Source organism: Caloenas nicobarica, chromosome 4 (assembly GCF_036013445.1).
Source record: "Caloenas nicobarica isolate bCalNic1 chromosome 4, bCalNic1.hap1, whole genome shotgun sequence".
NCBI lineage: Eukaryota > Metazoa > Chordata > Aves > Columbiformes > Columbidae > Caloenas > Caloenas nicobarica.
The window spans coordinates 37747555-37775362 of NC_088248.1; the positions used below are offsets into that span (position 1 = coordinate 37747555).

At 39.9% G+C, this 27808-nt stretch overlaps 1 protein-coding gene across 2 annotated transcripts in view; it reads left to right on the top strand.

The window, feature by feature from the left end:
* Positions 1-6009: 6009 nt before the first annotated feature.
* The window catches only part of KLHL2 (kelch like family member 2), a 57813-nt gene continuing 36014 nt past the window's right edge, over positions 6010-27808 (top strand). For both annotated transcript variants that reach the window (XM_065633388.1, XM_065633389.1), the window contains exons 1-4: positions 6010-6219; positions 9195-9320; positions 12824-12930; positions 17480-17601. In XM_065633388.1, coding sequence (XP_065489460.1) covers positions 6197-6219; positions 9195-9320; positions 12824-12930; positions 17480-17601 — 378 coding nt within the window. In that variant the 5' untranslated portion in view covers positions 6010-6196. The remainder of the gene's footprint in view (positions 6220-9194; positions 9321-12823; positions 12931-17479; positions 17602-27808) is intronic.

Sequence of the window (27808 nt, forward strand, 5' to 3'; positions counted from 1 at the left end):
GCTATTTGGGTTTAGATAATATATTGTCTAGGATAATTTTCATGAGAAAAGAGGAATGTTTGAGATAATTTGCCTCAAGAAAACTACTGAATAAAATTAAAAGAAAGACAGAGGATGAAATTTCATGGAAAAATTAGGGTCTTTTCCCCACAGTTCTTTTTCCATTTTCTAAATATTTTGTCTGAAAATCATAAAACGAACTTGTCAAGAATTAGCTTGCATAAACTAACATTTTAGGCTGTATGGTTAAATATTAGCCTTCTGACAAGGGAGTCTTTTGAATATTCTAGATTCTGAGGATACCTATTTTTTTTTCCCTAATATATTAGTCTGGATAAAAATATTCTTCGTTTGCATAGCAAAACTGGCAAGAAACTTTCCCTGATGCCAGTGAAAATTGTACTCCAGGAACACCATGAAAGACTACTTAATATACGAGCATCTGCTTGTAGCAGAATTATTGGACTAAGCCTTTTCCTACTTAAATCTTTGACTTTAATTTCCCCTGCTTTTTTTTAAACTCAATATAATAGGAGTCCAATTTTACTAGACATTCTGCAAAGTTAGGTGTACTGATCTTGAGCTCTTTTCTTAATCTTTACAATGAATTTGCAATGCCTTCGAGTCTTTCTTACGCACACACACACCAAATGTTATTCCAAATGAGGATTTACTCAATTTCTGGAACAGCAGCATGATCTGCTTTTCACTTTCTGCGAACAACCTGTCTGTGCAAAATTATGTGTGGTAACTATACCTATATGATTGCTGACTTTCTGAATATAATCTTTTAATATTTTAATGGTTTTTTTTATTTCATTGCCTTTTTGTATAACAAAATAATTTGTACAACATATGAACTATATCCCACTTGCTCTTTCCCAGTCTACAGCATTTTTCATTTTCACTGAGTGCCCCCTCAAGTACTGTAGACTCTGCAAATACTGTTCCTCCAGTCTTATTTATATGCATATGCAACAATATGTATTCAGATTGATTCTTTGAGCATACTGTGTCACTTTTCATGGTGTAAATTGCTCCCTATTACTCTTCTTAGGTAAGCTCACTATATGCATGACTACATGCAATTTGGTGAGTTTACCTATTCTTTCGCAGTAGGCCAATCATAGATACCAAGGACTATTTGAAATTAATAGAATTTCTGTGTATAGTTGTGCATCCAGTGGACACTAGATGGCAGTATATCAATTGTTTAAATGTTATTTTAATTAATTAGCTGTACCTGTTCTCAACAAACTGTGTAATAGTTGATTGAATTGGTTAGGATTATCTTATAATATTGCTGTTAGAGTGCAGAGCAATTGCAGTGGAGCAGAAATACACTGACTTCGATGGACTTGCACTGATAGGTATAGTACTATACCTTACAGTTATTATCTATGAAGAAAATTACTTCTGCTTCATTTTTCAAGAAAATAATGTTTTGACAAGTTAAACAAGCATGACTGAAAATAAGAATAATCTACACTCCTTTAAAGTAAAATGATCAGGAAAAAACTCCAATGACTGAGAAGACTTCTGTGAACATGATATATCCACATGATATATCACTTGCTAAAGATTGGATCTTGCAAATCCTTCTTTTTGTGTGTGTGTATGTGTGTGTAGGCTGTCCACAAAACCCATGCAGAATGTATTTCAGTGAGGTGGCACTCTGTTGAAGGGTGGAGCTCCATCATCAGCTTTGCCTGCAGCTGATTGGGATGGTCCAGCTTTCCCCAATAAATCCTTGCTGCGGGTTTCTGCTGCTACCTTTGCATCATGTCCAAGTTGTCACATGGCTACAAGGTGAAATCTAATAATTTTTTGTGGGTTTTCTGCTGGTTCAGTGAATGGAACCCACTCAGTATAGAGACCCGATTACTAGGAAGCAACACAAGTCTGAAAGTAGGAACTGGTCCGTCTCTTCCACAGTCATCTCAACATCTACACCATCCATCATCTACACCATACATGAAATACAAATCTTCATAGCACTGGGCTGCAGATCTGCTCATCAAGATCTCTACTTTGCATCTCAGTAGTATGCAGTACTAATGTGAATCAAAGCCATGACCTATACTTGCTTCCATTCGTAATCCTTGCTTGAACTCGGACTTCCTTTTTCCGTGGCGCTAAAATGAACTTGTAATCTAGCAAGAACACTGCCCTGTTCAGCACTTACCACACAGATTGGACTTCTCCACTGAGCAGAACTCAGACTTCATACTATTTGCTTTTTATTTGGCCCTTCTTTCACAACACTAGGATTGGAGTATTTAAAGCCTGTTTACCAGGCTGTGTGCTATATCAGGTCTTTTTGGAAATTACACCATGTCTGGTTTTGAACACTGAAAAAACAGTCCTTAGTTACTAATTTTCTTCATCACATAAGATCCATGAACTTTACAGCATAAATCTTACTGTTCACCTGTTTTCATTAAGTATGTATCATTCTTAAGTGCTCCAGCAATTGCTCACACAGAAGAATAGTCCTAGAAAAGACTAAACATTTTTATCCATGCTTAATTGTGTTTAACTGATTTTGGTCACAGTACAATTTATTTTTGAGAGCAGCTGCTTTGCTATGCCTTATTTCACATTCCAAATGTACATGTCTTATTTTTTTCTCTCTCTGCTACTCTCCAGTACGTATTCCTCTGCAATCTCATCCCTTTCTCAGTCTGCTGCATGCACTCTTGCTTTTCCTTTTCACATTACTTTTCAATGTAATTCTTCCCAGCTGCATTCATGTCCCTAGCCCCTTCCTTTCTTCTTTCATCATGAACAGGATCCCAGCCTTAGCAGCATCTTCTCATAAGCATTCTGCCCAAATTGTTACAAAGCTATGTCTTCTAATATATTAAACAAGAATAAATATTCTTACAAGTTGTGTTTTTTTGTCCTTTTTGAAGAGGTCTTCCTAACCTGTGTTTGTCAATTAGAAATACTGGTACAAACTTATTTCACTGTTCTCTGTGGTTAAACCTAATACAGATTTTCTTTTAACATGACCATGTCAGCACGGTATGTGATGTCTTAAAGGTGCTTATAGAACACCATGTGTACATGCGGTTACATTGACTTTTACCAGGATTGCTTATTGCATATGTAGGACTGTGTAACTCATGGAACTGTCTTGCTAGAAAACAGAGCATTTTCACTGGATATACTTCACTGATGTATGGCAGCAGGATTTCTGTATCATTAAAGTACTTCTAGTGTCAATATAGCCAAAAAATCACGCAGTCATTAGTAAGCATTGGCAGCGCTCCTTTAAAACTCTCTAAATAAGTAGGAAAGGACGAAGAGTTGTTACAGGGGCTGTCCTAAACACAATGGGGAGTTTCCTCAGTAAATGCAGAGATTTGAATTGCTGCAGCATAAACAAATATGGCAGCTGTTTCATCATAGATAAGAAATGTAGCCTTTTCCCTTTCAAAACAACATATAAACACCCCCACACATATATAAGCCTTTTTGGTTTTGTTTTTTTTTCTCTAACAGTTATTTTCTAAGAAGAGGTATTGGAACAAGCTAAATCCCATAGAAATCCAAACATTGTATTTAAAGGATGTATTTTCTCGTGGTTAGATGTGTAAGTTGTTTTGCCATAACCACATAATGTATTTTGGATGCAGTCATTTTTGTTTCAGCTGTTTATGATTCCTTTCAGGATTACTGAAGTACAAAGACATAATTTTAGAAAAAAAAAAAAAAGGACCCTGCCCTATTTGTGTTTCTTTTTGATGTTCTGTATCACGGAAGTTACTTCAACTAACGTTAAACATTTGGCTCCAAAGCTAAAACAACTTTGCAAGAAAATGACCGAAGTCCCAGATTGGAAATGCTTAAAGTTCATTTAAGAATGAACGTTATTAAACAGTTCTGCTGTTTTAACAAGGGGCAGCATCAGCAGCTGCCTACATGCTTGCAGGATCTGTATGTGTGTACACAAACCCTCATCAGCTTCCAGAGAAGTTTACAATGACTTCATACTCTAATGTGGACCCTTAAACACAGCACAGTCTACTACTAGTAAGAGTCATGTAGGTCTTACAGGTCAGTAAAAGTAGGATCTTTGTCTTACAAAGTGACATGAACAGGAGTTTGCTCTGGGGTACAGAAACCTAAGAGTGCGACATGACAGTCGTCAGCAACTCTCTGATCTATCCAGGCCAGACCTGCTGATGAACTCAGAACTTGCTGACTCTAGGACACACAAAGCCGGCTGAATTTTAAACCTCTGTTTCAGAGCGTATGATTGCTAGCTGGCCGCTTCAGAGCAGACTGCCATGCAAGCAGGTTTTGTTGCATCTTTCAAATCTTTAACATGTAGCTTGTCTTCTCCAATACAACCCAGAGGCAAATCTAGTTCTCTCTTGAGAAGAGACAAATTCAGCAGTTACAAAGCACAGATTTCATAAAAACAGGCACTGACAATTGCAATTATTTAATTTAGAAAAACCTCCAGTGGAAAGCCATTGAAAAAATGTAGAAGTGTTCCCAGATCAAACATCACAGTGCAGTGAAAGAGGATTGGTAAACTGAGAAAACTAAACCAGCATTTTTCAAATGAGGAATATTATTAGAGATTAACGAACATGAAATAAGAAATTAAAACACATTCAGTTTTAATAACCTGTGTTTTTATTAGAAGCATTGATGAAGGCTTTATGTATCCATCTGTAATATTCTTCACTCAAAATGCACCTGCCATTTTCTGGTTTGCCTTCTTACAATGTGCTGTCCTCAAACTCCTCTCGCCCTTAGAAAAATAGTTTTCGTCAGTAAGAGACTTATTAGTTATAGATTAACTTTATCAATGTCAAATCTCTTGTGAAGAAGCATTTTGTTTTTACTGATGCTATAACTCTTGAATACCCAAATGGTGTTCAGCTTGCTAACCATATCTTCCACTACACAATCTTCTGAGATGCAGAAGTAACTTACAGGGGCTTAAGTACAGTGAATTCTTCTTGAATCCCTCAAGTTAAAAGTTGCCAAACGTACTCTTCTTCATTACTGTTTGAATTAGTTTCACTTACAAAGACAAGTGTTTGAAATAGATCCCTGTCCTGTTTGTGTTTCTTTTTGCCTAATGGCAAACATAAAACCACAACTCAAGTACTTAATGGTCAACATTAGTGATGTTTGTGATTGTACGACTAGAGACAGGAGGGCAGCCGTGTTGAGTAGCGGAGTCACCGTTCTGCTGGACTGGCTCAAACAAAAGTGGATGAGATCCAGGAGGTCACAGTGAACCAGAGCACCAGCGCTGCAGCCTGTTCAAACCCAGCGTCCACCTTCCCCGCCCCGACGTTCTTCTGGGTTCTGCTCTGGCTTCCATTGTGAGCTGGCACCGCCTGCACAGGCTGGTGTCAGGCCAGCCCCTCGCCCGGCCTGGGACGAAGTCGTGGTCGCTCTCCGTTAGGGCTGGTCTTCTCGGAGAGGAGACCTGTGGCTTTTTTTTTTTTTTTTCGGAAAAATAAAAAAGAAACAGTCCCGGCTGGAGGGCCTGGAGCAGGTCCGTGTCCCCCCCCCGCCATCCTCCCTCCTGCTGAGGCCGCCCTGCCGCGGGCGCTCCGTGGGACACGTCGCCGCCGGGACAGCTCGGGGCGCCGCTCTCCGGCCCTGCCTGAGCCGCCGCGCTCCGGCAGGTGGGCGCTCAGGTGCCCTGGGACGGAGAGGGGCACTGGACCCAGGCGCGTCCCCTCCAGGACACGCTTCACCCAGCGAAGGGGAACAGCACCGGCTCGCCCTTCTCCCAAAGGCGAGGGGCGCGCAGCGGCTCAGGCGGGGCTGCACCACGCAGGCAGCAGCTGGCCGCGCAGCCCCGAGGGCTCCCAGCCCCGCGCCCGGGCGGGCGGCTCCAGCGCTGCGGAGCCTGCGCACCTCCGGCACTGCGGCCGCCGGCGCCGCCTGAGGGGCGGCCGCCCCCCGCGCCTCACAGCGGCCGGGCGCCCCCATTCCGCCGCCGCGCCTGCGCGCCGCGGCCCGTCCCCGCCACCGCTCTCCCGCGGGCGGGAACCCGGAAGTGGGCAGCGCCGGCGGCTCCCGGCGGGCCGGCGGGTAGCGGGGGCTCCGCCGGAGGGGCGCAGCCGGCACCCCGCGGCGGGGGCGGCGGCGGCTGGCATGGTGCTGGCGGCAGCGCGCCGCGCCCGCGTTGCACGGAGGAAGCCCGAGCGGAGCCGCGATGGAGATGCTGCTGCCGCCCGTGTGAGTGCGGCGGCGGGGCGGGCGGGGAGGCTGCCGGGCTCCCCGAGCCCGCCGGGGCGGCGGTGCGGAGCGCTGGGCAGGGCTGGGGGCGCGGGGCCGGGCCCAGCCGCCCGGCAGCGAGCTGAGCTACCGCGGCGCTCCGCAGCCCGCCCAGCCCGCGGCGCGGCCGGCCCGCTCCGGGCCGGTCGGCATCGGCACCGGCACGGAGCGGTGCCCGCGGGCAGCCCCTGCCCCGGCGCGGGGGAACCGGCCGCGGGTGGGGGCAGCGCTGGCGGGAGGGTCGTGTCGGCGACCCGGCGTCTGGTGCCCGGCGGGCCAGGGCTCCCCAGGGCCAGCGCCGCCGCCCCGGGGATTGAGATGCCCCGTCGTGCCGCTGCCGCCCGCTGCGCTGCCCGCGTCGGCGGGGCGCTGGGGCCGGGGCGGGCGTGGGGCCGGCGGGCCGGGTCGTGGGGCAGCGGGCGGGCAGGGATGCCGGCACTCCGCGCCCCCCTTCCTCCTCCCCGCCTTCCCTTGTGCCTTCCAGCTTGCGGGGACAGGCCTTTTTTTATTTTTTTTTTTTTTTTTCCCTCCTCCCCCTCAGTCCTTCTGCTTCCTCCATATGTGGTCCCAAATTACTCTCCCTGTTTGACTCAGCAGTCATGCTCATCACACTCTCGGTTTTCTGGTTATTTAGTTAAGCATCTTTTTTAGTAGCAGTGCACTAGGCAAGCCACGTATTTCGAGCTGCACTTCAATTGAGTTGATCCAGCCTGTTAGATGCTCCAGTTCAGCGCAGCTTCGTCCCGCGCCTTTGGGAGGTTGTTTTCAGGTATGTGTAGGTGAGGCTTTTGGGAACGAACCAAAGGGAACCAGTTGCACCAGCAATGACCTAACTGGTGAAATGGTAAGAGATGCTCAAATAGCTTCAGGTAGACGAGCTGTTCTAGAAATAGAAGGCATGTGACTGACTGTTTTGTAGGCTTCATTACCTTAAAACAAAATCATCCTTTGTGACGAACTAATGAAACTGCAGCAAATGATTTTACGCTTCATAGGAACTCCTCCATCTGTCCAGGATGCTTGGCAGCTCTTTGCAGGCAACTCTGACCAGCGTTTCTTGCATATCTGTATGTGATGTGTATACAGTCTCTATATGCGTGCAGATATGTACACATCAGTATTTGATGTATTGCTTTGGGATGTAAAAAGCATTCTTGTACTTGGTATGTTAGTGGTACAATTAAAAGCTGTGTCTCTTCTTCACAGTTGGTCTTTGGTGTTTTAAATGTTCCCTGAAGTCAGTAACTTCTCTGTATCATTTTTCTGAATGCCGATCAATACATATATCACAGAAATTAGAAGAGTAATATTCAATTTAAAGGAGTTTACTAGATAGGATGTCTTTTTTTTTTTTTTTAATACTTCCATACAGCAGTGCATATAATTGTGCTCTGTAACATATAACTTGATTTTTTTTTTTCTGATTGATGCAAATCTCCTGTCTTGCTTGGCCCCTTTCAGCAGTGAGTTGTATAATTTTCAAAACTGAGCCTGTAAGTTTTAATTCATGGCAGTTCATGGTACAATGTAGTAAGCTGGTAGTAGTTTGAGTTCTGCAGAGGGACCTTACTTTGTTAGCCAGTGTTTTACTGATACTTTTTAAAGTGCCTTTGTTGTGTGATGCAGTTTTGTGCTGTTTTGCTCCAAAATTTTGTAGGTAGTTTTAGAATAATGAAAAGCAGACCCAACTACTTTGCTTTGCATGTTGTTGTAGTACACAGAATATAGAGTTCTAGGTTGAAATCTTAAATTATAATTGAAATTTTATTTTAACATTCCTTAGACCTTGCTTGGGCATCCAAGTAAAAAGTTGTTGGTATGGTGGAAGAGAGGCTGGGATTATAGGAGTCAGTGCATATGTTCAATTTGACTATTACCTAAAGCAAGTAAGATTGAGTTTTCATTTGAAATCAGTTCTCTGATGTAGTGGTGTCAGTTGCCCCACCAAGTGACTTCAGTGACTTTGCTTATTTCCAGTTTGGTGGTTCAGGAATACAGTTACAGTAGTGCAGGTAAAAACATCACTGATGCTAAGCATTTTCGGAGTACTACAACAACGTAATTTGCCTTGCAAAAATAACATTGTGATTGCAAACACAAAACTCATTGGCTTGGCTTGGCATAAAAAACCCACTTGTGGTGTGGACAGTCGTAGTGCCTGAGGGGTGTACATAACTATTTGTCTGCAAAGGTTAGTGTCTGTAGAACTTGGGTATTTCTTATAGAAAGAGATAATTGTAGACACAGCTAATGATTTTTCATACTGCTCAGTTTTTCTCTTGCTCTTTTGGGTGGGTTTTGAGAATAAGGAAAATTAAGGTGTTGGTCGCCTTTTGCTTTTCAAAACATTGAGCGGATCGGCAAAACTACCCAGTTTTTCTCATACACACCTATATTTCATGCTGCTGCTAGGGAAAGCCAGGACAATTACAGTAGTCATCATGCAGTCTTCCTGTCAGAGATGAACTGGGAGCTGCACGAACCAGTAAGGGAGGTCCTGGTGGAAGAGGAGAGAGCAGCTCTTGTCTTGCAGGCAGTGAAGGCCTTGAGAGACAAGTGTGATGGATGCTGCGTTCTGCCATTGATCTGTATGGGCAGCAGGCTAGAAGTTCCCAAACCTCTGCTGCTCCCCTCACTTCAGGGTTTATTGGAAATATTCTGGAGCATCATCTTTATGTTTTCCTTAGTGGAGACTGTTGTTAGCCCTGAGTGCCTCTGTCGGCCTTGCTAGTGTTGGTCACCAACTTATTGCTTCCTTGGGAATTCTACCTACTCCTCCACGCTGTTGGTAACGTGGAAACGAAAATTGCTTGGAGTAAAGAATAAGCTGAAGCGCAAATCTTTTCCTTGTCTCCAAGGTGAAGATGGAGAAAATATGAGTGACAGAACTGGAGATTAGACAGAAGTATTAACTCTCTTCTTTTCTTTCTTTCTAGATGTACCAAACTTTGCCATCAGAAACCCTTGGATCTGAAAGATGATAACACTGAAATTCACTGTCCTGTTACAGTAAATCCGTGGCACATGAAGAAAGCTTTTAAAGTTATGAATGAATTAAGAAGGTATTACTTCACTGTATACATCTGCCTGGAGTCCATAATACATTTTTAACTTTAAGTTAATAATAATAGTTTATTTATGCAATTCCAGAAGTATAGCTGATGAAAAGGATCAAATATCCAATGAAGTGATAGCTGAATGGTAGTCATGTGATAGCTGTAATGTTTGTAGTATGTTTTTTCCCCTCATAAGTTAATCAAAACTAGGTTTATGAGACTTGAAAATTACTTAGAGGTTTTATTTAAGGAGTTACAGCTACTGATCCTGTCTTGTATGTAGTTGATCCTGGGTAGAAGAGAAGTGACTCTTTAGTTGGCTCTTTGTATGCCTGTTGTTGATTTTTGTGGTAGGCTGTGAAGTGGAAAAATGTTAAAATTTTCTAGTCTGGAGACAAAGGTCACAGTCTAACAAACGTAAACCAACTGACAGTATGCTTTCTTTTCTTAGTTATCTTTTGCTTGTCCTCTGGGAGAAATTGATGAACTCCCAAATCAAATGTTGAAAATAACTTTTCTCAATAGAGTTTTATAAGACCTTGAGTGATGCTACCATCAGTTTCAGTAGAACTGGGAGAATGGTGCTGATGCTGTTCTTAGCACCCATATTGATTTATTTTCTACATATGAGTAGGTGAGATGGTGTTGAAAACTGTGACAGCTGGTAATTAGAGCTCACAACTGAGCTGTGGTAATTAGAACTCACAACTATCACTGACAGTAATTCAGTTTTATAACTAACAGCAACAATGGAGAAATTAAATAAATAAAGCCTTTCTCTAGCACAGACAATACCGGAGGGTGTGAAAATCATGTAGTCTTTTGTTATTTCCCGTATAAGATTAAAAACTGGAGAGGCTTCACCTGAAAAAAGTCAGCAACTGATACCCTTTTAAAGTATGCCTTTGATCTTCGCTGTTCCGTATGGGTAAATTGTTAATACTGTGGTAGAGACTGTGATCAGATCAATGCATTTATCTGTCTGTGACAGTTTGTACTGTACTGGAAGAGGGGAGAAAATCATATGCTAACTATAAATGACTTAAACACAGCTCAAAGACTTCCTTAGTCTGAGGATAATGACATAAGAGCAGAGACTATTTTTCTAGTATGTTAACAGCCTAGTTACCTTATGCTGGAAGGACTGAGACTTGTTGCTTCCCTTTACTTACGCCTTTGGCTTTTTCGAGGATCCCAGTAACCAGATTCAGTTTCTCAAAAAGTGCAATAGAGCCTAGCTAGAGTCAGCAGCCATGACTTCTGAAGGATGAGCAAGAGTTTGGATGAAGAAACAGTTTCCCAGAATGAATCTTACAACAGTTCAGAAGTCAGAAACCTTACCTGCATTTTGTTGTGTTGAGAGTAAAAGATTCATGGTCTTCCAGCAGAGTGCATTGTTGAAGGCCTTGGATTATTTTCAGAATATAGTTTAGTTTCCATGGTTACTCAAATTCGAATTGCTGTAGAAGCAATTTGAGCAATTTTGTCTTACATGTATAAATAGTTAAAGTTGGGATAGGAGCAGTGCCATGCAAACCTTAACTAGTTCTTGTTTAATAAGGTAGCTGATACAGCAATCTTTACTATTTGAGTACAGCTTTTAAAATGGTAAGTGCTGATTATAAGCATCAATATTTGCATTTATTTGTTTGAAATAATAAATGGAAATATTTTAGAAATGTTTCAGACTTTGACTTTAAATGAAGACTTAATCAAGTAAATTGTATTTTTTATTTTATTGACTACATTTTAAAAGTGGTTTCTGTCTCAGTTCTTCTCATTAGTGTAGCACAAGCAGGTATTTGCCAGAGCTATACTCTCCAGAAAGTGCATAACTAGTGAAGAAATAATTTGCTTAAGCATCTAAAATACATTGGTTTTGGAATGCCTAAGTCTGTGAGTTTATATTACATTTTTGGCTGCTGCCAAGTTTCTTGGATCTATTAGCTCATAAGAGGGTTTTTCTGGGCCTTCAAATTTTGACAAATTTGACTAATTTTGTCCTTGGTAGTTTTTGCATTTCATTACTCATCATTACCTCAACACTGAGTCAGAGAGATCATTAGGATAGCTAATCAGTTCTTGATATGTGAAGAAATTACCCCCTGATGCCTATCTTTGCTCCTCATTATAATTTGCTTTTATCACAATGGAATTTGACCTTACTTATCTTTGTTAAAATCCTCATTCTTACAAACAAGGCTGTACCAAAATCTTTTGAAGATGTGAATAATGACCTTTCTCTATATAAACTAACTAAGAACAACCTCCAAGCTGGTAAACCGTTATTGTTTTTAAATCTGTACTTTTTTGCCCCCCATTTCTCGTTTCCTTCACCAAGATGCTGCGCTCTCCAGGGCTTTGTTCATTCAGTCACTCTATGCAAGCAAATGGTTAAAATATTGCTTCAGAACACAAGCTTTTCCAAAATAAATTGGTGTGCCCTCATGAAGGTGCTGAGTTGCCGTGGAAGCCACAAGATGCTTGCAGCAGAGTACATGATTAAGTTTATAGGCTTGTTTCTTTATCAGTAGTTTATTTAGCTTGTCAGTTTTGTAGTAAGCCAGGGTAAATTCATTCACCTAATGCAGTTCCAGACTAGAGATATATCCAGACTACCTCTGAGTTGCTGTGTCTATATATGTGCAATGGAATTAATTAGCTGGAGTTTTGCATTGATGTATTTCTGTTGCTTCAAGCTTCACTGTTCTCTTTGGTATTTCTTTGCAGCTAAGTATAAAACCTTTTGTTCCTGTTGTCAAGTTGAGCGCAGGTGTCTGAAAAGCTGGGTATCTGACCTCTTATGTACACCTTTCTGTTTAAATTTTTGTATAATAAATGTAATGGTTGTTTTCGAGCTCCTCTGAATTCTGTGTTTCATCTGAGTATGGTTGTTACCTTATATTAAACATCTTTTTGTTAATAACCATATTGCAGGCTAAACTTATGAGATTTAGATGGTCGTTGTAGGTATTAAGAGCTGAAAGGGGGAAACTATTCTAATACCAGGATTGCAATATGGCCCCAAATCTTGGCCACCTAAATTTTTAGTGTGTGACCTCCAGTAGGCAACCTTACTTGAGGCTGTGCTCAAAGATTCTTTGTTATCTGTAAGATCTTATTTCTTACCTCAATTTTTTAGTGTTTGCGTATATCAAATTCTTTTTTCTATCGTAGTTATTCAAAGAGGCCCAGACTTCCAGGGAAAACACTTTATAAATTGTGCTGGTACAAATTTTGGTTATTCGATGCAAAAAACTTCTGTGCAAGAAATCACAATTATCACAATTCAGCTGTCTGGTTTTAGAAAGTTCTGTGTACTTAAGCACCATCTGTAATCCGATTGAGTAATAGCCGTGTGGTTGTGTAACACATTTAAAAACAATGCTTTATTAACACTGTCTGCCTCCCTCTTTTGAGGGCATGGGAAAAGAAATTGTGAGTGATGTTATATGATTTTCTGTTGTAGCTCACTTTGATGAAATTGCTTTCTTTATATTTCTAAATAGTCAAAACTTGCTGTGTGACGTGACGATAGTAGCTGAAGATATGGAAATTGCAGCGCATAGAGTTGTGCTAGCTGCCTGCAGCCCCTACTTCCATGCCATGTTTACAGGTACCAAATGTTTCAATACTTACTATGTTCTAATCCAATCCAACTGTATAAAGCTCAGAATTAAAAGACTCTTGCTTTTTAGGATCTCATTTAATATTTAGATAAACCAATAGGTACATTTGGGTTTCTTAATGGATTATTTTTTGCAGTCTAAAGACATACTGGCAACTTATTCTATGTTAGCACGATGAATGCTTTAAAAAGTCTCCTTCATTTAAAGCAATTTAGACATTAAGTAAGCTAGGAGTAGTAGAGTTGTTATACCCTTCAAGGCTGTAGTAATCTCACTTGTCCAAAAGAAGGTTAAAATAACTTCCATGTGAATTTTGGAGTCAATTATGTCCTTTAACAAGTACTGCTGCTATGTTCTATAGTCCCCAAGTACTCTAGGCCGTTAGTAGATATGAAAGCTTTCCGTGGCTTTGGCAGCCTATGGCTGGAGTGCATGTTTCAGTATTTTTAGGGTAATTCTCTGTGACAGATGTGCTCTGCATCATTGCCACAACTTTTCTGTGCAGGCTTGATTCTGCCTCTGCCCACTCCACGCTGGCCAAGTTGTTGCTTTGCTGCTACAACAGGAATGCTGAGGGCTTGTGAGGCTGAGATGGGTTCAGGTTCATAGGAGCCTCCAGCTGAATTCCTGTGCTGTGGATTTAATTATGTAATGGTTATACGCACATTGAAATCATGTGGAATTTGGTGTAAAAGCGATAATGCTACTAAATGCATGTTAAAATTAATTTTTGAAGTCTTGCCTGTTCCTTCTCACATCTTGTGCCAGTTTGGTAGCTAATGTTGACTGTCTGAAATGAAAAGCATTCTCTGCAGCATATTACTTCTGAATACCAGCTCAGGTGGAGGCAGAAGTGTGACTCTTGGGCTGTCACTATGCAAGCAAAATGAAGTTTTAATAACTTAAATTGTGTGCAACTGGAAGGTTGAAATTTGAAATACTGTTGTATCCTGGTGAAGCAGCTGATTATTCTTGATTTTATATGCAAATATTTGACACAACCAAAGCTAGAAGTGGAGTCACTACTAGCAGCAACAGTGCTTTAAAGTTGTGTGTAAAATTATATATCTCTTCCTCTGGTAGTTTGTCAACTTTGCTTTTGCGTTTGAGACAAACATTGCAGGTGACTGATAGATTCTTTCGTGATTTTTTCCTGCTGTCCTTCAAGTTAGAATGAAAGCAGCTGCTTCGACAGTTCCCTTCCATCACCTTAGTAACAGAAACACAAGCTTCTTACATTAGTTCTGTATTAAAGATTAACTGTTGTTGACTGTCACATTGAAAATACTCTTTTCATAGAGTATAGTTGTATATTGTGCTCTCTGTGGTTAAGACACTTCTGCTTGCCCCGACTGCCCTTTCTGTGGAAGTGTTTATTACCCGTGAGGGCTCCCAGTGCCGTGTCTGTGGCCACTCTCCAGAGGGAATCACTGAAATCTTGCTTCTTCCCTTACTTCAGTCCCTTTTACAATTTGTAGCTTGTTTTATGTTTTTAAATGTTCGTCGTCTTTGACACCCAGTGGTGCAGGAGGTGGGAAGAGTTTAACCTGTACATCTGTGGCAATGTTAGTCTAGTTGGTGAATTAAACTGGTGGGAATTTAAATATAATTCAACTGTGGCTTCAAGATTTATTGATGGATTTTTATACTACTCTCATAGGCTGCTTTCAGCAAGGCCCAGCTGTGGTGTTGGTGTATTTCAGCCACTCCCCACAGAAAAAAATCCTAGGTTCGTCATAATCGTTGTCTCCATGAACCCTGCAATTCACACTTCTCAGGTGAATTTGTATTCTCATCCAGTAATCTGCAAGTTCAAACAAGCAAGTTTGATCCTTTAACCAGCTACAACCAAATGGAGAAGTATCTTCCTCCGTCCAGAATAAAACAGCAACTGAAAAGACAGTAAAAGAAATTGCACTTTCGTGCTTCAGGGTTAGTTCTTGACTAGAAATTAGGAGCTTATATTTAGACACGTTTGCAGGTTACTTCCATCTTTCTCTGAGTCATTAGGTACTGACTGCTATGCAGGCCAGGATATAGCATTAACTGACATCAGACCTTCTGCCTCGGGATTTTTTCCTGTTTGCACTTGTAATGGTAGAAGTAGCCCCATTAAATCCAGAAAGAAAAAGTTACTGCCTTTTAAAGTAACAAAATCTAGTAAGTTAGTAAAAATTATCCTATGGGGCAGGAGGGGAAGATTAAACATCTGAGACTGTTGGTAGTGATAATTCTTCCTTTTGTAGACAATAGAATTCTTTAGAAATATGTATTGTGATCAGAATTAAATACACTTAAATGTTTAGAGGAAAATATTATAAAACATCGGTAAAGGGACATTTCAGTGGCCGTAGGGCCTGGCTTGGGACAAGGGTGACCTGAGTTTGTCTTTTCTGCGATGGTAGTTCTCCTTAGGGAATTACCTGCTCTCTTTGCTTCCATTCTCCATTTCTAAAATTCTGTTTAGATTTAAAAAAAAAAAAAAAAAAGGCCTTCCTTACGGTACTTTGTGAGTGACCATATAAGCTTTTTAGATAGCATTTTAGTAACTTCAGCTCAGCTAGTGCTCTGCTGCTCCTGCTTGGGAGGTTAGAAAGTGAAGCACTGAGCTGGTCCATTCGTGATATGCTTTCTGTTCCCAATATGCTTTCCATTCTACTCACAATATGCTTTCCTGTCACTAACAACTCTCTGGAGATGTGGTGGTGCAGCCTCCAGTCATGAACTGAGTGGTTCAGCAGGTTGAATTCTAGACCGAGACTGCCCGGTGAGTGAACCTATGATTTCCTGCGTATGATCTGTCGAACAAGTCTGGAAAACAAGAGGACTGATCTAGAATTGTAGTAAGACTGCATGTCCTTTTTTTTTTTTTTTTTTTTTCAGATTCTGAGCTCTGTTGTTAAACAGAGAGAATGCCTATCCATTGCTCTAGAAGCCTTGACACAAAATCTGAAAACAGAGCTAATGTGCTTGCAGAATATCAAACTCTCCTCTCCCACACACACGATTTTCCCAAAGGACCACCTCCACAGCAGCTTGCATAATAAATAACTTGCAGCATGCATGCTCTGAAGATCAATAGGTTTAATCTGTGTCAAACTAGATGTAGAAACTTGGAATACAGGGCCCTGCAGAGAACACGCTGCAATCATCCTTCAGCGGTGTCGGGAAATGATTCAGAAGAACAGGTGAAAAGAGAAAGTTCTAGGGGGCTGGATTTTGCTGGTTTTGAGGTGGTTCTTCATAAGTTTTTTCCAGAATGCTAGCAACCTGTGCTGCCATTAAGTAGTAGTATGTTGCTGTAGATTGTCTTCTCCGCTTCCTACCATTTAAAGGGTTGATTGATAATGCCATTCCTTACCCTTCAGCTGAAAAAAGTCATGAATAACAATAGATTTATCAGTGATGATCCCTTTGCCAAATGCACTGGGTAAAATGCATTGTTTGTCACTAATCCTGGAGACCACAGGATAACAAACAACGGAAATGTATGTGTACTTCATAAAGAAATATCAGCAATGATAAGCATCTTCTGATTCACTTCCCCATCCTGTCTGCTCTGTTGTTGTATACATTGAATTTGTTGCCTCATCAATACCCTTATCTTTAGATGTCTAGGGGAAAGAAATAAGAATATATCCAATACAGAAGAATAAGAAATGTGTGTATCCAGAGACTGGGATATACTCTTCCAAAGTCAAAGTTGATATATCTACCAACATAACTGGTGTAGTTTATGTTTCGCTTCCCAGTGCAAGTCGATGCAAAAAAGGGTAAAGGTCTGAGATGACCAGGTGTGTGGTTGGTAGTCATGCACAAGATTATAATCATTACTTCAAAATGTGTCTTTGGGCAATTATTTCAAATATAAACAGAATGTTGCATTTTGAGAAACATCATATTTTAGAAGGTGGATGCTATTTTGCAGACCTTCTTATGAAGATCAGTTTTGGCATATGGCCAATATGTCAGCCTCCACAAAATGGGATCCAACAAGTTTTCCCTTGCTTACCATTTTATCTTAGCTTGAGTTTTAACTGCTATAACAGATGTGTAACAGAGGTGAAATTGCTGAGAGAGTAGTAAGTAGGCAAGCAAAGAAATATGTATGTTAATTCTTCTGTGGGGATATACATTTTCTTTTTAAAGTAAAATGACTCCAGACTGCATTTGGTATGCTCGTTCGATTAAGAAGTTAATAAAGCTTGCTTTGCCAGCAAAAATGTTTTTGTATGCATTTGAAGAGTTTTATTTAGGCTTGATAACAATATTTTCCTGATACTGTACACTGGAGAAAATAGGTCACCTGCAGTAAAAGTATTAACCCAGGTAGCATTTGCATGATGGTAACAACAAAGCCTTTCTCATTGGAGGGACGAAGGAAAGAAATGGAATTATTATTATAATATGAAAGTTGTTTTACTATCACAACTGATCATACACAAAAAGTTCTGCTGCTGGCAGGAGCAATTACTATTAAACTTTTATGTATGTGCTGTATTTCTGTCTAATTTATTTGACAAACTGTATTTGTAGGTGAGATGAGTGAAAGCCGAGCAAAGAGAGTTCGAATAAAGGAAGTCGATGGCTGGACTTTGAGGATGCTTATTGATTATATTTACACTGCAGAAATTCAAGTTACAGAAGAAAATGTGCAGGTAAGAGTGAGACTCTTTTCTGCAACAAAAGCGATGTAATGTGCAGAGTAATTTATTTTGTCAGTGTGGTTCATCTCCAACATGTGAAATCTCATCTGCAAACTGGAATTTTTTCAGACCTCATGCTTACAAAGCAAGTAGTCATGCTGTTTTAATTTTGGGTCAAATTCAAAGACTATTGAAGTAGAGGAAGAGTCTGTTCACTTCAATGGGCTTTGCCGGCAAACCTTATGTAATACAGTAAAATAGGTGGTCTACCCAGTCTAAAATTAATGGTGCTGGCCACCTCTGTACCACCCTTTCTATGATACTTCAGTGCAGTTTACATAAACAAAGTAGATTTTCTTCTAAATGTGAAACCACAATCTCCAATTAAGCTGTTCTGTTTGTTTTAATGTATTTTTTTCCTGCTAGCCTGCAGAATAAATTACTTTTTCCTGCTCAGTCTCTGCACCTTGCCAGTGGCCAGTTGTGCAGAAAGTTTTAGGTACTACTGTCTGTTTGTTTGTTTAAAATCGACTAATATCTAGCATGAAGGCTTTGCCCATCTCACACAAACAGAGCTAATCAGTTTTTCTAATCGGCTGTAGCTTAAGCTGAAATTTCAATTAGAATAAAACGAACACAAAGTTAGAAAACATAGCTTCCTGCCCTGAATGTTTTCTAACCACAAATCTTGAAGATGGACAGGGTAGACTTTTGTTCCACTGTCTTTTGAGATTTGTTAAGTTTAAAACTAGTCGTGTAACAGGTGACGTATTTAAATCTCTTGTTTTTCTTCTTGCTCTTTGCCCTTGTTTCTGCTGTTGCCCAGTGCCAGATTACCAGCAGTTATTTTGATGCTTTTACAGGGGACAAAACTACGTTGCTGTATTTGGCATTGAAAACTTCTGTTGCAGTTGTGTATTCTGAAACTAATTGCTTTTATTGGACATTAGGCTGAAATTAGTAGCTTTTAATTGGGTGTTGAATCTGGTGGGGTCACTGCTAGTTTTAACTATGCTTGATTGAAGGCCTAGAAATGAAAAGTATTACTAACTTGAAACAAAATATCCTATTACTAAACCCTGTCTATCTTAGGTAATACCATAAGTCTTAGTTCTGCAAGAATAATTTATTGTCACCTACTTCTTAAGGAATTGTTTACTTCTGGTCTGATGATAGGTGTATGTAGTGAAAAAAATAACTGAAATGATATTGTATCTTGCCAATCTGGTGGTTGTGCAAATCTCCGTATGACTGTGAAAGACCTTGGGCAAAATCCAGAGGCGTCAGAGATTCCCTAATAGACCTCTTCTTGCTTGCTCATGCTGGCTTTTCATCCTTAAAACAGAATATTCTGTCTTGCTTATACACTTTAATGTCATTAATCTTCTACTTTTGATGCATAATACCAGACTGGATTTAACAGGCAGCTTACTATGTTTCGGCTGTAGGTGCTGCCTAGGAGGATGCATTTTAGCCCACCGCTGGCAATACTGACTCTTCTATGTTCACGGGAGTGAAATGTCAGTGTTATGTTTCTTCCTCATACAGAAACAATTAAAGGCCAAAAATCTCCAGGTTTGAAGCTCCTGAGTCTGATAGGGCTTTCATTTTCACAGCTCCAGATTATCTGTCTGAAGATATATCTGGTGATGTTGTTGGGGATGGTAATATAAATAATATCGCCTGATGAGTGATATTACAGGTTTGTGATTACTTGAGTACTGAGGAGATAGTCAAGCTTTTAAATGGATTTGGATTTATTGCAATATAGTTGCAGAACCAAGCACTGTGGATAAAAACAAATATGCAAACGCACAAAATACACAAAAACCAAATACACGGATGCAGGTCATTTTCCTTAAGTTTGAAAGCCAAGGTGGGAAAATGGTTCCTGTGAATTTCTGGAAACTTAGAAACCTAGTGCAGACTGTCAGGCCTTAGTTAAAACTGTATTCTCTCTGTAAACACATTGCATGCTCTTGAGATTACTTCTCGCTCAACTTCTTGTCTATATAACAGGAGTAAGTATTGCTAGAAGGTATTGTGAAATTTCAGTAATGGTTAAGGATTTATCTTGTAGGAATACAGAACCGTGAACACATAAGATACTGTGTAAGATTGTCTCTAATTTTTTGATATGAAGGCTAATGTGCTAAACTGGATCTTCAGCTTGTAGGTAGCTGGTTATGATTGCTATTCTGATACCCTTCATGGGATTTCAAGTGCATTATTCTGTCTCTTCAGGTTATACATGGTAAGAATTGCTATTGAATTAATTTCTAACACGTGATACAATATTGGTTTGAAAAGGATGTGAGCACTCTATGTTTAAGTAATGCAGAATTGTTAAGTACTCTTTGGTATTAAAATAGCTACATTGTATATGTGTGAAAACTAATTATAAACCAATACTTAGTGGTATAGCCAAGCTCACTGGTCTTTCTCAAGAGGCAGGTAACTATGAGCTTCTTTCATTTGTACCTTACCTGATCTGGGCATGGACAAGAGATTGCTTCCTTACTGTGCCTTTGCAACTTCTGAGTAAGAGCCATTCATTTCTGCTCCTTACTGTTGCCTTCTCCCTTGTATGTTTTTGGGGAAGAGAGGGAGGGAGCTGTAGAAAAGTCAGATGTAATCAATGATGGAGGAGAAAAACACATTCATTTAGTGCATAAACTTATCAACATGGGAGGCCCTCAGCACTGGTTGTTATCACTGCATTAGTTAAATACAAAGGACCTTCTTTTCTTCAGTTTGTGGTTCAGTAAATTCCACCCAGCCCCCAACAATAAGGCAGCTGGTATATGAATGTGTATATTCTTAGTTTTCTTGTAGCATTTGTCCTTCATTTAGAATGAGTTATTTTATCGCTCATCTCTAATAGCATTATGTGAAGTGAGTGCCATACCAGTGTTTCTGTCCTATTTACATATTATGTCACGTTTTCCTGCATTCTTACCTCTCTCTTCTCTTCTTTTTTTTTTTTTTTTTTAAGTAATGAAATTAAATGTCAGAATTAATGCAATATCACATTTTTCATCTTTTAAGAAGGGAACATCAAAGTTAATATTTTCAGGAGGCGAATCAACTTCCTTGCACTTCAGGGGTTTTTTTCAGTTTCTGTACAGGTATTAACTACATGCAGTGCACAATGTGGGAGAGTTAGTTACTATAAGAAGCTCATGCGTGAGTAACTCTCCCACACTACGCGTATGTATTTCAGCACATATTTAGTCAGCCATATACCTCGGACCTCTACTGAGCACAAATATGTTGGAGAAGAAATTCCTGCAGTTGTTTGTGGACTGTGGATTTGTTAAGGGCTTTAGAGGTCAGCCTGGTACAGGGTGAGTGGGATGTGATTGGGGTAAACATGGGATAAAGCTGACTGTGTTCCTTTCTGATTCCCTGCTGCAGTTCTCTGTTCCTGTAGTCATGCTGATACAACTGTTTGCTGGACTGCTTTGTAAACCGGATCACTGAACTTATATGAAAAAAACCCAACACAACACTCCTTCCCACTCCACTCCCCCTGCCTTTTGGTTTTTTTGTGAGTTATTCTGAACATGGATCACTTCACAGATCTGGTTTATAATGTGGCCCTGCTGGCTGTTGTGTTCACACAACACTTTGGGTTAGTGTATTGAAGAGTGAGAACATACAACTGTGTTGGGAGTGGACATGTTCCTGCTGCCTGGGAGAAAGACCTACTGATAAACATGCTGTCTTGTCTTTGAACAAGAATTGTGCACAGGAGGTGGCAGAAGAGAAAATAACAAATGATGGCGTGTTTACAAAGCTCTGCCCTGGCATATTTTTCCCTTGAAAGAATTTTGTAAGGTACAACCAACACAAAGCCCCAACAAGCCCTGAACAAGATCCTTTTTAATATGTATCATTTTTTGTGTTCATTTTCTGAAATTATTGAAGAACAATGTTTGTATAGTAATATGAACACACAAACACATAATATGTGTGCATCTTTCCTTTCTAACTCTTCCTGTTCGTGCACAAGTTACTGTCTAAGGTGTAACAGACATGCTTCTGTTTGTGTGGCGGCATGGGCAAAAGGACTGGCAGCACGCTTGACTTGAGGTGCTGTCAAAACAGGGTCTGAAAAAGCAGCTGATTTCCCTAAGAAATCCTCAAAAGGAAGATCCTCATGTTGTCCAAAATTTCACTAAGGCAGTCATTTTGCAGTACAATACTTGGCAACATGGGCTTTGCCGATTCGTGCTGCACCTCATCGCCTATAGGGTCTGTTAGTTGAACAACTTGGCAGAGTTGTTGAATCCTGAAAATTCCTCTAGCTTGAAAATGTGCAGATGCCTCACACCAAAACCTGGAGGAGTCTCACGGCTTATAAAAACGGATGTGTGCTTATCAAGATGGTCAGCTTCTGAATTTTGTTTGTGGCCTGACACACTGTTGGACAGGCAGGATGGAGAGTCTGCTAAAGAAGCAGAGAGGAAGGAGGAATGGGAGGTTACAGGGAGGAATAGGAGGTTACAGGGAATACCTTCAAAAATTGAACTCTGTAAAGTGAAAAAACAACTGAATGTATCTAGTCTTGGCAGAGCATATTTAATCTAACAGTGGAAACTTTGTAACTGCCCTTATGCAGTTTGTTCCAGTTGCTTTAATAGCTTTTGTAGTTCAAAATACAGTGTCCGAGCTTAATCTTCCTTGGTCTGTACTAGACCAATTTCTGGTACTTCTGCTGTGTTGCAGAGCAACTTGTTGCTAGTTTCCCTTAACAGTGTTACATATCGGAGGACTATTCCCATTCATGTAATTTATTTTTTTAATTTAAACTGACTCATAGACTTTTCTTTGGAGGCAATGCTTTCTAAATCTTACCATTCTTCTTGACTCTTTCAGTTTCACCTGTATGTACATTTGCGACAAGCAGTGGCCACAATTTGACCCAGTAATCCATTGAGGCCTTTTTACTGCAGACTAGAATGAAATTATTATCCTGTGGATAAAATACAGAGCCTCTTTCTTTGTCATTGAATGGAATCTCTTTTCCACTAATGACATTGATTCCGGTAGTCACTTTCTCTTTATGCCAGTAAAGAGGAGAGAGAATGAGAACACGAAAGTGGTTGTTGTGCAGTGGGAGAAGGACATCGTGGCTATCTCTTAATTTTGGTAAATGACAGTTTGAGTGATTTGTTGTCGTGTTTATGCTTATTAGTGTAATGCTTCTGAAAAAAAAAAAAACAAACCCAAAACCCAAAACAGAACCAGCAGAAGACATCATCTGGTTCATAGTAGTAGAGTGTCCTTGAATAAGTTTAGTGGGCAAGACTTCAGTTTCACACTGGGAGCTGTCTGTTACAAAGAGGTGTCAATTTGCAAATCTGTTTTCAAAGTACAGCCACATGTTAAAACTGGTTTCAATCATAAATGTAAAGAAATTAATCACTTTCATTTTGGAGAAATGTTAAATTATATTGAAATATATTGAACATTAAATAAAACTCAGCAAGAACAGAAAATAATGGCCTACTGAAAATCTTGTAAACTTATGTCTGATTTGGAAGTGGGCGAGCAGGGGAGGAGAAGAAAGTGTACAAGTAATTTAAAGTAAATGTTGGAAAGAATTATGTAGAATACCTTTTGAAGAGACCATTACACAGTATAGAATGAAGAAGAATGAGTAATCCAGACTTGTTTCTGTTGAGCAGGACAAAAACAAACAAAGAAAAAAACCAAATCAAACAAAAAACCAAAAGCCCACTGAGGAGTAGATATTATTTCTACTACATTTAATTGGAATTATGGGCCATCAGTAATATGAAGTTCATGTAAACATACGATCTCTGTTTACCATGCCTAATCTTTACTGGATGCTAATTTAAAGGCAAAATTAAAATTCTTTGCAGCATGTAGCATTCCTTGTTTCTTTTTCTGAGGAGCACTACAATAGGCTCAGATCAAAATATTCAGAATAAATTGTATATTTAGAAGTGGTTTACTTATGATACACCACAGAGTTCTGTGTGGGTGGGACATGTGAAATGAGCTCTGTTTAGGGGTTACCAGTTTCTTCTGAAACTTGTATTACCAGAATATCAGATTTGGTAATGAAGTTGTTTTTTATCTCATGCCTGTGTCTCATAATGATTTCAGATTTCCTCCTTCAGTACACTTTCCACTAAGGGACAGGTACACAAGTTTACAGGATTTTAATTAAAAAGAGGGTTCAGGATCATGATGGATTTACCAGTATAACAATTTATTACTGCATATCAGCTAGAGCAACAGCAGCTGTTTGCATGTGCTTTTAGCTGGAAGAAAATATAAAATGACTTAGCATAAGCCACTTTACTTACTATTTGCCACAGTCTTTGAGCACATACATGATTAAATTACTGTAGCTTAAATTCTAATAATCTTCAGAGCTATACTGTCTTTATATCTGACCTGAGAGTCAAAATCCTTCTAGGAATATTTTGATGCTTGTCAAGCTTTATCCTCAAAATAAATACTTTGTATATACAAACTAATGACTAAACTAACAGTCTTCATACGAGTTAGCAGCACTGTGATGTGTAAAGAGCATAAAGCTTGTTTTTTGAAACTAGTTTCATTTTAGATACCTGACTTTGAGTGTTTTTCAAGAGTTTCTAAAGCCTACCAATAAATTACACCTTTGAACACTAAAGAGCATCTCTTTTCCCTTGTTGGATCAAAAGATGTCCCTAACCTTTCAAAGGGCTTTATTCAGTTTTCTTTATAAACACAGGGAATTTTCTCATTTAAATGGGGTAGACTTTTCCATTTTAGAACCGAAGGCTGAGTGTCCCTTACAAATGTGCGACTGGGCATCGTAAGAGGAGGGAGTTCATTTCAGTACTTGAACAGAGACGTGCATTCTGTGTCCTGGAAATATGCCTGCTGCTGTGGAAGTGGGTGGGAGAGATAAAAGACATATTTATTCAACTGAACTGAATGCTGTGGAGCTTTCACTGCATCTTATCATAGAGTGGGTTCTGTTTTAAACATAACATATATATATTTTATATGTATAATTGCTTTGAGACAAAGTAATGCTCAAATTGTTTCCACAGGAACTTGGCTGTTCTCCTTCAGAGACGCCTGGAAAAAAATCCTACACTTGATTTAGGAACCTAAAAAGGACAGGAAGGGAATAAGTTTGGTCTTGATGCATTTGAAGATGTGCCTCTCTAGCCACCTCTTCTTTAAGGGCTTTTTGATAATCAGGGCAAGTGAAAGAGCTTAAATGAAAGTATAGCTTGAAAAGACGGAGTGCTAGGTAGGCTGGATCTAGGCAATTACAGCCCCATTGGTCATGATTAATGCCTTGCATGTCACCAAGAGACCAACAGATAATTAATATAGGTCCAGTACCTCCCCAGTTGTGCACTCTACCGAAATGCAGTTTATCCTGAATTAATATCAATCACTGAATGGTTTTCAAATAGACTACTATACACTAGACAGTGCAGTTTGATGGCAGGCTGGAAGCAGTCACAATCTTCTAGCAGATGCAGGTAACTTCATTGAAATATTACTGCTGTACCACAAGTTAAATTCAGTATGCCTTAAGTTTGCAGGCTGGTTGTTGGTGAAGACCTTTTGTTTACTTTTATGTGCTTCTACTTACCACAATTGCCTGGTGACAGCATTTTAAAATCATTCTTCAGGGAATACTTGTACTTCCCATTGAAATATTTGCCATATTATTTATTAATTGAATACAAGTTTTGAATTCCTAGATGTATGCTTTAAGCCAGTGGGGTTTTTACCTCCACAGTTCCTTGCACAGCTGTCCTCATGCATCTCCACAGTACCTGGACAGCCACTTCTTGCAACTTTTTCATCTTGGTTTAGCTTCCCAAGTCTTTCAATGGCTGCTTGCATGTTTGGTGCTGAAGACAGAATCTTGGGCCATCTGAGTATTCTTCCGAGCTGGTATCTTGCTTCTAAGGAAGAATGAAGCTAGGTCGGATAATACCAACACTATTGAATATGACAGTGATACTTTTTTTTTTTTCCTTCTAGAGTACAGTTTTTTGGAGTGAATGAGTCTAAGTTGATTCTCTTACTGTCCCTAAAAGGTGGAGCAATATTGCCCTGATTTCTCTGTTAATAGCCGCAGAAGATTTTTTTTTAATGAGAATAGCTCTGACTTTACCTTAAAGCTTATAAATATCATTGACAGCATCTTTTGAGCTGAAACCTGTAAATTTGTATTTCCTGTGACTTAAATTTAACTTGTCAGAAACTCTTAGCAAAGTATCCTGGGACAGGACATAGTTTTTTAGACAGACTGTTAGGCCAAATGTTCATTAAAACTGTACCGCTATCTTCCAAGCTGTTCATCTAGCTTTATTTTTCTGACCTGATATTGAATTCTGATACCCAAATAGTCTCCTGTAAGCTTAACATTTTGGACAGATTTGGCTGTCGACAATTGATACAACTGCTCAAGAATGGATTTTCTCTCCATGTAAGGTTAAATAACGTGAAATGTTAAATTGTCATACTGCATAATTTTTCAGCACCATTCAAAAGAGAAACGGTCTTTGCACTGTTTTCTGATGCCTGAAATCAGCACAAATGTAATCTTGTTTTGATGTTTTGACCTGCTAAGACTCGATAATCCTCTTATATGCCACAGCAGCTTGTCACACCTGCCCCTCCAGCCAGTACGTGCCTCAACATCTTTCAGCTGAAGGGCCAAGTGTTAAACTATGTACCTGGGTGCTTCTAGTGCTTCTGTGAGTTTCCATAGGTAGCAGATAATTTGTCAAGATATGACTTTTATAAATGAGATACAGGTACATAATTTCTCATCAGGCAGAAGCACGTTATGCACTGACAGACTGGATTGTCACCTGCATTAATTTTCAGATGAAATACTGTTGTCAAAAATGAGTAATTGACACTGTTGTCTGTAACTACTGCTTTAAGTATTGAACCACACACTTAGAATTTGGGCTAAAATTCAGGAATGCCAATACAAAATGTTTTTCCTCTGTCTTAAATGCGCTGAGGCATTTGAAGACTCCGTGGTGTGCCGCAGCATGCAGAGCCACCCAGCTTTACTGGCAATTCTCTTCACTGTGGTTCACAGATTATTCCCTTGTGAGAATGTTTGGGGAAGAGAGGCAGGAGAAAGGTTGAAAGACAATGGTATATGCAGAGGTCTTAAGAACAGAGGATATCTTAAGTGATGCTTTCAACCTTCTAATTGATGTGACAGCTTTAGTGTTCCTTTAACAACCTTTTACGTTATAATTCTTATAAAATATTTGCAGACAGCTCCCACCCCCTTCAATATATGACAAGTAAGATGCTAATTATTGAACCCCGAGGTGATAAGTTATAATCTTGTTTGGTTCTGAGGGAATTAAAATATTTGTCATGATTTTTGGCTCTCTCACCTTCCACATCCTCCGCCAGCAGGTGTTTGCTGGACTTGGCTCTGGTAGGTGACCCATCCCTGGAAACACTCAAGGCCAGGCTGGACGGGGCTCTGAGCAACCTGATTTACTTGCAGATGTCCCTGCTCATTGCAGGGGGGTTGGACTAGATGACCTTTGAATGTCCTTTCCAACCCAAACTATTCTATGATTCTGTGAAGCTGTTCTTATGCTGTCCACCATCACATTTCAGCTTACCATTACGTTTTATGCTGCCTTCATGGAGACCTAGAACCTTCTGTCCATAAGCTTAACTTTTTTCTTTGTTAATAGGTTTCAGGCAACTGCACTAATTCTTAATAGCACTTTTCTTTACAAAAAGTGTTTTATGCAATAGAGCTATTGAGTGTCAAAAGCTATCAGCAGTTGGTGATCTTATTTCCATGACATGGATATTATTAAACGTTTAGGAGGAGAGGGAGTTCTTTATTGGATCATCTTCTAGAGCTGTAAAAATAAACAAGCTTTTGGTCTTTCTGCTCATCTCCATCATGCCTGCAGGGGCATTGCTACTAAAATCTGGAAGCTCTTGCAAATTCTGAAGTTGTATCCAGAGTTATTCAAGTTAAAATGTTTTATAAAACTGGCTCATCCTAATGACTTCATGATTAAAACTGAATTAAAAAAACCACAGTTAATCCTGATGTGTGTTGAAACCACTCTTTATATGGTAATCCAAACTTTCCCTTTTATTAGAACTATGCTGGCATAGTTCTAATAATATTAGGGGCTCGCTGACATTGCAGAGAGATACTTAAATC